Source organism: Limulus polyphemus, unplaced genomic scaffold (assembly GCF_000517525.1).
Source record: "Limulus polyphemus unplaced genomic scaffold, Limulus_polyphemus-2.1.2 Scaffold358, whole genome shotgun sequence".
NCBI classification, from domain to species: Eukaryota; Metazoa; Arthropoda; class Merostomata; order Xiphosura; family Limulidae; genus Limulus; species Limulus polyphemus.
In genome coordinates, this window is record NW_013665968.1 from 542882 (window position 1) to 554342 (window position 11461).

At 32.8% G+C, this 11461-nt stretch overlaps 1 protein-coding gene across 3 annotated transcripts in view; it reads left to right on the forward strand.

The window, feature by feature from the left end:
• The window catches only part of LOC106457666, a 45855-nt gene that overhangs the window by 5560 nt on the left and 28834 nt on the right, over positions 1 to 11461 (forward strand). For 2 of the 3 annotated variants that reach the window (XM_013917105.2, XM_022383668.1), the window contains exons 1-2: positions 3425 to 3738; positions 4640 to 4754. Coding sequence is in view for 1 of the 3 variants with exons in the window: in XM_022383669.1 (XP_022239377.1) it covers positions 2659 to 3738; positions 4640 to 4754 (1195 nt within the window). In the remaining 2 variants the exon portion in view is untranslated. Of the gene's footprint in view, positions 1 to 2658; positions 3739 to 4639; positions 4755 to 11461 lie in introns of those variants that run through there. The other variant, XM_022383669.1, reaches the window with a different exon arrangement.

Consider the following 11461-nt stretch of genomic DNA (forward strand, 5'->3'; position numbering starts at 1 on the left):
CAATAAAATATAAAGTTGTATTTATAGATATATTGATTACAAATAACTAATTAGTTCTCACATGAAATATTGTAAGCAGTTTGTGGTCTCCTTATCTGAAAAAGGCTATTGACTTATTGGAAAGGGTTCAGAGGAGGACTACTAAGATGATTTCTGGTATGAAGGGTTTATCTCAGAGATAGTTTAAGATTTCGTAACTTGTTTATCTTGAGAAAAGAAGGGTATGAGGTGATCTTATTGATGTTTACAAGATTATGTGGTTGATCTATAGTACAAAGATGTCTAACTTTGTGGTATATTCTGATGATAAGAAGATGAGAGGACATAGTTCAGGATTTGGAAAAAACAAGCTAGGCTGTAGTAAGATGCTTTTATTTTTGTAGCAGGTTGGTTGACTTATGGACTAAGTTGCATATGGCAGTAGTGGAGGTCAGATCTTCAAAAGATTTTAAGATGGGAATTGATGATTTTCTGAAAATTAAAGGGAGGGTTTAATAAATGTTTACTTTTTTTCAAGATTGTATGAGCAAGGAGAGCTTTGAAGAACCAAATGATGTTCATATGCTACATTTGTTTGCATAGAACAGTTATGTAGTACATAATTGGATTGTTTCAGAAGTATTTATTGTGGTATTTTGTTTTGAAAAATTAAAAATAAGGATATTAATACTGTAAAAACATGCTATGTATTTGAAGAAAAACAATTTTAACAAATTAACACATTCCAACAACTGTATCTATCCAAATAGTTTTTGTATATGATATGAAGGTTTAGCTGAATTAGAAAAAAAAAGTTATTATATTAAATATTTGAATACATATAATTGAGTGTTAAGTCAGGACACGGTAAAATTGTCAGATTTAATTATATAGTCAACCATTATGGCGTTAGTAGTAATTTCTATAACAATCCTGTATTCTTATCTCAAGTGAATCATCATACATTTAGCCATATAGATTAAGCTTTCCAATTTTTTTATAATTTTTTTATGTTAGTTACTGTTGATTCCAGTACACAGTAAATTAACTGAATCATTAGGGTTGCATTCAGAACCATCATGGAATTATTTTAGTTCGTGATTAGACTAGTTTTAGTCACGTACAGAGCAAGTGGTCCGTTTGGTTAACATTTCTGTTGATTAATAAATGATTAAGGTACTGTACCTGTAAGAAAAAAAAAGATATATGTTTGTATTTTTACGTAATAAATTTGTGATTTGTTACTGTATTCAGTGTAACAAATACATATGTGGAGTTTTGATACAGCTTATTTTCTCTATGAATTCTTCATTTATCATTTCAACTTTTCCTTAACAGCTTGTAACTTGTATGTTATATTGGAAAGGTGGTGGCATTTTTATATAACTTTTTTAAGGATAATTTGTATTCTTATTGCATTACATAAATAATTTCCAGGGAAGAAAAGATAATTCATTTTTGCTTTTTGTGTGTGTGAGAGGAGAGTTTTTGTTTGTCTGAAACTGTTTAGTCAGTGAAGGAAAACAGGTTACTAGTCTTGCAAACTAGTTTGACCTAATTAACTCACTTTACATGGGTTGTTGATTAAAATGTTGATTTGCTCCTGAACAAGTTCTTTGGGTGGAAAAATGAAATGTAATTGGTATGTAACAGTGAGTCATAAAGTGTGTGTATATATACATTAGAAACAGGTCACACTGAAATTGTGTGAAAAATGCTCCACACATGATTCAGAACATGCATGGTAAAATATTCAAGTTCTCATTCTACAGTGTAACTAATCTTCCAGAAATTATTGTTAACTTCTTATGGAGTTGTAGACCATACTATGCACAGTTTATGTGTAATATACTAGGACACATACAGGTCCACAGAGCCTATGTTTGTGATCATGCTTGTCACTTTAATGTCAACAAAATGTTTTGATAGTAGCATAGGAAGAAATTGTTTTTTTTAATTTACACTAAGGACATTTAATGTAGAGGGATAGGAGGCTTGCATGATATAGTAGGTAACGTTTTAACGAACAGGTTCACTATGTCTATTTGCATTTAGTTTGTTGTTATTATCTATATAAATTTACTGAAACCTATTCTGGTAAAAGCTTATTTTAATGATTGATGTGCAAGGCATAGAAGTTGAACTTAATTTGGTCTATAAGGATGACATATAATTATGCCAAACAATTTCTGTTGTAATAAGGAAAGCTTTGTAAAAATAGTAAGTACCAGCAATACCCCTATAGCATTTGCTTAGGTTGCACACACACACACACACATGTATAAGTACTAACATGGAAGAAAAGGTATATGTAGGTTACACACACACACACATGTATAAGTACTAACATGGAAGAAAAGGTATATGTAGGTTACATACACATATGTACAAGTACTAACATGGAAGAAAAGGTATATGTAGATTACACACACACACACACACACACACACACATGTATAAGTACTAACATGGAAGAAAAGATATATGTAGATTACACGCACACACATGTGTATAAGTACTAACATGGAAGAAAAGGTAATATGTAGATTACACACACACACACATATGTATAAGTACTAACATGGAAGAAAAGGTATATGTAGGTTACACACACACACACATATGTATAAGTACTAACATGGAAGAATGTTCTGGAAAATTGTTCTTTATTTTCTCCAGAAGTCAAAAAAAGAAAATAATGAAGCTTTAGCTGGTTTACCAGAAGGTGAACTTCAGAAACTTCTTGAAGAAGCTGTAACTTTTAATAGACCCAGCAGTGAAGATAGTTACTTGCTGCAAAAACTAAAAGCAGAACATGCAGAGTTATGTAAGGATGTTAGACAACATTCAACATCACTTAATCCAGAAGTATCAAGTAGCAGCTTTGACACTTTCTCTCAAGCTGGTGGTAGTGGAGAAGCTTCCAAGAGAAGAGATGTTTGTGTGAGTAAGTTCTTCCATGACCCCAATACTTGTAGGGATATTATTAGAAGTGTTGATCTTGTAGAGCAAAGAACTGGATTTTCGGGAAGGAACAACGAAGACTATAGTACGTTTGTGTCAGGGTCAAAGCAACACGAATCCAAGTCTTCTGTAGACTTGACCTTTATGAAAACTTTAGATTCTTGTGTTATGATGCAACCATTAGAAAAGGACAAGGGGAACAAAGATTATAGAGCTAAACACACCAATTCTCTATCGGACTCTCCTTCAGAAGCTAGTTTTCATAAAGATGACACTTTTCAAATAACTAGGACAAATGGATTATCTTTTGAAATTATTTCTTCTAGTTTAGATCCAATGAATATTAGGAGCAATATATTAAAAGATCAGTTCAGTGCTATAGATCTACATAAAAAGTCTGTGTATATTTCTTCTCATCTGAGTGATCTCGTTAGTCATGAACTTCTAGATTTTTCAAAACTTATAGATAGTTCATATTTAGGTGTCAAACAGAAACCTTGTCATCAAAATTCCTTCACTGACACTCAGCAAAAGATGGATACAACCACAAATCTTGTCAGTTCTTCAGAGTATATGCAAGATCTAAAAAATAGTTATAATCGTCCAGTAGATTTTGAAATGAAAGAAATGAAAAAAACTAAATGTATGGAGGAAGCAATAAATGAAACATCAATGCTTAAAAGATTTTTGTCAGTGTGCAATAATCACTACGCTGGATGTAAAAGTGATGGTGATAAAGAAGATATTCAGTTTGATAAGGTGAAAGTCAATGAGAATACAGCAGTGCTCCCTAAGGTAATGTATACTTTTTATAAAGTATTATCAAATGCTTAGATTAGAATTTATGATAGTGTCATACAAATCTGTCTTAGAAGTGTATTCTACATAGAATAAAATAATGCAAATTTGTACATTTTAGTTATTTTATGCAAAAACTAAACTAATAGCACCTGTCCAGTCCAGATTCTATATCAGTATGATTAGATTTTGTTCTATAGTGAACGACCTTTATTTAAAGATTTTTACTATAGAGTTTTGTTTTTGATGCAAGTAGACTACAGGCTTGGAAGGATTTATACTCTTTTTAATTAGTCACCATGTATGCCTATTGTGCTTTTTAAACATGATACTTTCAAAGATACATAATGTGGTATTTTTTGGTTAGAATTGTTTTCTGTCAGATATTATCTTATTGTGCAACATGGACCTTTATATCTGTTTATTTGATATCACTGTATGTATCTACCTAGTTTGTGATGTCTCTCAGTTGGTATTGTTTAAGTGTAAGGTGTTTTATATGAAAAAAAATATACATTTATAATGTACTTTCACTGAAATAGTGTGAACATTAAAGCTCAAACTTATTTGATAAACATGATAATTTTTCACCAAAACAAAAGTATTTGGAAAGTAGCTCTAAAATAACACTTGTTATTTTAGATGACAAACATAACATTATACTATATAGCAAATTAAAAGTACATAATAATGTGAATATATAGTGGTTTTTCATCAAAGGCAAACTAACATCCTAATTAAAACCTAAACATTTAAAATAAAATGAACTTTTGATTATAATGTGGTAGTACTATTTATGAAATTAATGTTAATGAGTGTTTAAACATGCAGTTCAAATGGCTAATGATTTTTTTCCGTGTGAATATGCTTTATATTCTGAATGGTGTATCACATGTAGGTATTTGACTGTGATGCAGAGAACCCTCTCAGTAGAGAAGTCCAATCTGAAACAGTCTATGTTCAACCACAGATCAGGAACTTGAGATTGAGACCTTTATGTTCTAAGCTAAATGGTAAGTGTTTTTTGTAATTCATAAGTTTAGCTATTGAAGTACATTTATAAAATGAAACAGTTTGCATCACAAGGCACAAGGATGTGTTTCCTTTTCTTTAGCCACTTTCCTTATGGCCACTGGTGAATGAGAGTATAATGGATGAAAGTACATTATTGTATAGCTAATGTGATATGCCACAATGATGAAAACAATTTTATACATAAAAATTCTCAAAATAGTAGGCCTACTATTTAATAATATTGACAAAACTACAAATTGTGCATTTTAAAGTTTAATCAACTTACATTTTAATATTGCTAACATTATACTTTTGTCTTTTCCTTGATTTGTTTACCCCCATCCACATAAGAACAGTCATGCATGAATCGTGTGATACTTTCCTTGAACAGTGTCTTGTGAAATCAAACCTTGATCCGAATTACATTTTCCTTGTTAACTTAACAGAAAAAAAGTTTGTACAGTAGATGTACAAGACAAAAATCAGTTAAAGTAATTTGATAAATAACATCTGATTTTATAATGAAAAAAGAGGTTTGCAAGTTTGTGCAGACCACGTGAAAAATTGTAATTTGAGCCACTTGATGATGCATCTTTTTTATAACTTATCACAGAATTAGAATTACCATGATCTAGACACTGTATGGGTTTTAGGCATTAAACCACCAAAGGACGCATTGCCATTTTAACATTATTCCTGGCTACTAAATACTCAGTCATCCTAAATCAAAATTTCACATAAACCAATCAAATGAAAATGAAAAATATGGCTGAAGGCTCGTGAATATATATATATATATATATGTGTGTATGTGTGTTTAAAGTTTTTTTTTGTTTTTTTTATTATGATATCATAAATAATGATATTATTTTATAATAACAAATAATTTTTTTGTATATTTTATGGCTTATTTTCTACTGTTAAATTGTTCTTTCACATTTATCTATATATAAAACTCAAAATCTCTCTGTATATTTGCTTGTTTCTCCACCACGTTCACTGTGCAGGTCACACTTTCCTCACATGTAGGAGCACAAAATGACATTTTTTTGTTGATATATGCATCTATCGTCTGCTACCAAACCTGTAATTTTATCATTAACATATACATTACACGAATAAATTCTATGCAGACTTGACAGTGTTTAGTAACTTTGAGTTAACATTTAATTTTGAATATAGCATTATAGGCCTGTTTAGTTATAGATCATTAACTATACATCTACTAATACATCATATATTTAACCTCACACACAAAAGAAATGTATGCAGAATTAGAATGTGTGTGAAAAAGCAAACAGTAGGCCTCATCCATTTTACTGTTCTGCCAGTATATGAAACTGAAATTTTTGTTTAGTTCCACTCTGCACCACTAAGAGCTTTACCTCTTGAGCAACTGGTGAAATTTCCTTCACATACCATAAGCCTTAGATGAACTCCCACATTACAAGTGTCTGTGTATTGTGCTAGCCTATGATATAATTATCATAATGCTGTACCCACCCCACCTCAGTATGCAGTAATCCCAGTGAGCACTAGCATATGATCATAGGCTGATTCTTTCTTTATCATTGCCTGTGTTCATGTGTGTTTTCTGTTGTGCTTCTTGAGTTTCTATGTCACTTTGATCAACTGCCCTTTTTCTACTCAGTGCTACATTACTTTTATCATTGTTGCACTTTTGTCACACTGGCATGTGACAGTCCCAGGATCCAATATGTATTGAGGTACTATGAATATCATGGCAGTATTAAATTACCATGATCTTGTAGGGTCGTGGTGAACCACGATATTCTGTTTCGTTGCTTGTGTGAAGCCTTCTTATGGACAATTTTAACCAGCTTTTCCTCCTATATTCTTTGCTTTTCGCTTCTATCTATCAAATTAGGAACAGGTTTTCTGTTTGATACACTTATATCACAGGTATGTGACTTTCTATCCTATTTTGCCTATATATCATAATGACTTTTTGGGCCACCTACAATCCCATGTCCACATTGATCATTGTATTCCTTGTTCTCCTCATCTTTGTGATTTTTTTGCTATAGCTTAAGTCATGACCTTTCTCTATTTTGTGAAACCCAATCTCTTGAGCTCCTTTTATCTGCTTGGGGCACTTCTCTTTCTCCTTCTTTGTCTCTTTTGTGCAATCCACTCATTTTCATATTATCTTTATTCCTGTTATTGCTATATGTTCACCCTTCACCTCATTACTGTGGCTCTTCATTGTGACCCCACTTGTTTTGTTGGAGCCACCCTTTTTTATTTGTTTACCCTCTTTTGCTTCTGTATCCTTTACTGTTTTTATTTTTACTTTATTTCTCTGTTCCTTGGATCTCCTTGGTATGGATACTTTCAGTTTTCTGCCTCCCTTCCTCTCCTCTACTTGACCTTAGTTTTGCCTCTTTTCTCACTGCACCAGTCTTTAGAAGTGTAACCGATTCCTTGGCTTCTTGGGCAGGAATTGCTTGCCTACAATCTTCCTTCAATTTCCTGGTTTTCTGACTCACTAAACCATGGATACCTCTATTGGCTACCTGATCTCAGTAGTTCCATGGGGCTACCTCCTCACCTGATCTTCATCTTATTACTTTTACTTGCTGTTCTTCTTCCTACTGGGTAGGCTATCAAGACCCTTGGTGTTAACTCTTCCTTGGAGCTGATTCTTGGCATTGGAACCTTTGGTGTTTACCTCTCCCTATTGCACACCTATAATTTCTCTTCAGTAGTGACCATTGGGTTGTGTAAGTTCATTCTTCATATCTGTCCCTGCTTTTTAGGGTGAGTCTGAACAACTGCTTTTTAATGTCACGTCCCTTCAAATTACACATACAGTAGCTTCTCTTTCGATGCCAATTGTTGATGGAGCTCTTGCAAGCTGGTATGTAAACTTCAAGTAACACATTAATCTCCAATTACTTACATCACTGGGTGGTTTCATGTGTCTTTAGTTTTTGCCTCTCTCTGATTGCCATTCTCCAGTCTACCAAGAGGTTCTAGTGTAGTGTGTTTTGCCTGTTGATTTTTTCATTTCAATCTTCATCACTGATCTTGTACGATTTCCATATCCTTGACACATTTCATGACACTATCTGGTGTATACAGTTCACTTTATAAACACTGTCAACAAAAAATCACACACACACACACACACACACACACACAAGGAAGCTAAACACTGTATATTTAACTTAACAGGAACCAAATAGAGAAACAAAAAAGTGCTCACATAACGTGGAACTAAATACTACACTATTTACATTTGGTGTCATCAGATCCCACCAAATGGTGTTTCCTCACATTCAGTACACTATTTACATTTGGTGTCATCAGATCCCACCAAATGGTGTTTCCTCACATTCAGTAGTAGAATACAGAAAGTGTTAAACCCATCCATCTCTGTTCAGTGTCCACTGTTGAGATGGTGTTTTCTGTAAGACTGTTTTGATGATATATCTATATAATTATCCTGGCCATTTTTATACCTTATATACACGCAGAATAACAACAAAATAATAACATATAAAAATCAAAACAGACAGCACCAGGAGCAGTCCTGCCCTTAAATCTGTCTCTTGCTTGCTGTTTTAAGTCATAGTTACCCAATCCACTGTCTCTTGATGGGAACCCAATTCTAGGTGATTGTGCCTGATGACAATGAACCATGCACACAAACTCTGTGTTCTCCCTTACATGTATTCCCCCCTTGGCAACATGTTATCAACAGCTCTGAATTATTCCTGGTTTCCTTTTCTGTACTATATCACTACAGAAAAACTTGGCAAAGAGTATTCCCTGCTTGAAAAAGTCTTCCACCAGGTAACCCAATCACCTTTCTTTTTCTGTTGCTATTTCAAAAAGGAACTTTTCATTTTATCAGTATTGGCCTCTTCACCATTTTCATTGTGGGATTCTCCAGCTCTTAGTGGTGTTGAGAGGTAAAATTTCCGAAGTTAACATTTTTCTTACCTGAAAATATATTTCAGATAGATAAATATGTCTCTGCACCACTTTTGGTGCATTTCATTTGCGTCATCAAGAATGAGCCTATTATCATGTGCTAGAGCTCATGGAGATTACTACTCATTGAGGTTGTGTCTTCCTTCTGTTGGGGGAGAGCTACAGCATAGACTGGTACAATACATTTAGATGTGTAGGGGTGGAAATATGTTCAAGGCTTGTGGCATATGCAGGAAATTCCATGGTAATAGCTTTCAGTAGTTTAGTGGTGCAGAGAGGTAAGTATCTGATGTTCATTTTCAGGTAAGAAAAATGTTAACTTTTGTGAGACATTTACCCTAAAACACCAACTTTTCTACAGGGGTTTCATTAAGAAAATGTAATGTTTATTATGTTTATAAAAAAAGATTAAAAACATCTATTTAATATTTTTAAAAGGTACGAAACAACAAAACATTTTCAAGGGGGTCAATACATTTCATTAAGAAATGTTGGATAACACTTGTTCTCATTAGTTATCTTTCCCCCATCTTTATTTCCAGCTGAACCAGGTAGTTAGGGTACTCAATTCACAATCTGCAGGTCATGGTTTCGAATCCCCATTTCACCAAACATGCTAACCCTTTCAGTTGTGGGGGCATTATAATGTGATGGTCAATCCCACTATTCATTGGTAAAAGAGTAGCCCAAGAGTTGGCAGTGAGTGGTGATGACTAGCTGCCTTCCCTCTAGTCTTTCACTACTAAATTAGGGACAGCTAGTGCAGATAGCCCTCGTGTAGCTTTGCGTGACCTTCCATAGAAACAAACTGAACCAATAGATAATGTCATACTGAAATCTTGTTTTTCTTTCTAATTTCATGATTGGTCAAAATTTGGATTATCATTTACATAAAGTATATCTTACAGCATGTGTTGGAAACTACCAAAAATGTGGTCAGTTAAGATGTTAATAAAAATAACCTTTGACCCCTGCTGAAATAGAATAGCTAATCCCTGCTTGTTGCAAAAGTTCACATGAATGCATACAATGCTGAACTAATATTAACTCTTATAAAGAATGAGATAAGAAGGTCATGGTTATTGTTAAAAATAATTATCAGTTTCGCATAGTAAGTCTTTATTTGTATTTGGGGTAAGTTTGTCGTCATCCCCTTGTCACTTCTATCTCCATATCACAAATGTCTCCAGAACCTTTTGAGACAAGCTTTTAAAGGTTTGAAACTTTTCATTTTTTAACTTAACAAAACCCACATTTCTATTAAGGTCTATGATTAGCATGTCTTTTCTAATTCTTTTCGTAGGTGATCTGTCAGGTTGACATGAAGATAAGGTAAAACATACCTTGATTATATGTACCATTGTTCTTGTTCATTTTAAACACTACCAGTCCCAAGTATACATAAGTCTTGTATAAATCTCTTGACCAACTACAAAGGGCTACAACTTTTTATGGCTAATACTTCCTTTTTTCTTTTGAGCTAAATACAGTCTTTTTTTCTTTCAGACATCTTCCCATCCATGTAGAAGTACAGTATATATTTCAAATATACACATTTTGAGTATAATTTGAAAATTAAAGTATTTATCTCTATATGGATGTATCTCTGCCCAACCCCATATGTCTGCATATCTTTTAAAGCTGTAACCATAACATCTGGTGCATGTTAAGACAGAGACTATTGAATATGTAGATACTTAATGGAAACTATTGTTTGGCAAAGTATTCTTTCCTGGACTGTGAGAAAATATTATAAGATTTAAGTAGCAAGGTGAGATAGGAAGAAAGGTATAGAAAACTGGGTCTGTGACCATTTGATAGGTTAGTTACCCACCTATATAGAGGTAATTAAATACTAAAATACTTCATTGATTTCTGTTTTAATCTTAAAACTGTAAAAGTAAACTGATGTCAGTGACTTTTAAGATTTGTACTTGTGTCAACTCATGAATAACATATGATTATTGTGTAATTTTAAAATATACTTTTAGAATTTCACGTAGAATACTAAAGATATGTTAGAGGTTATTTTTAATATGAAGTATGGATTTAATAGACTGCAAATTATAGTGTAATAAATTTTAAGAGGTGAGTTTATTGGTTCCAGAGTTATTTTTTTAAAACTCAAAACTTTCTTTGATATTGTGTATGTAAATTTTTGTGTGTGTAATTTGTGAAGTCCTAGTAAATGTTGTTAGAGAGTATATTTAATCAAAACTAAAATGTGCCCTGAACGCAAGAAAATGTATCTCTTTTTCAAGTTCAAGATTAAGAAATTGGAGATCAGTAGAACTTTGTGGTTGATACTGAAGATAAGAACCATTGTACAGTTATTGATAATTCTGTCCTTTCAGTTCACGTTACCAAGATAATAACACTCCCCACTCAACTTATAACCATGTGACCTCCAAACCTTTACAGTATGAAGTAAGACTGAGTGTTTCATATTCTGTTAGAATGTTTCAGTTTTAAGTGGTTTTATTTGTAGAAGAATTCAGTTTTTATCTATTTTCATGTGATAGGTTTGCTCTTCTCTCCACAAAAGTAAAGTTATGTTTTGTGAAATGGGCTACAACTTAAGTAAAGTGTGGAATTATTATTGTTATGGATTTTTGTCTCAACAAGGTAATCCTTTATTTTGTATGTATATTTTTATGTATATATTGTTGTTTTACAGCTGTCTTTAGGCACCTTGTAGACAGTGTGTGTGGTATCATTCAACCTGTGCATTGTTTAAATTTTTTTC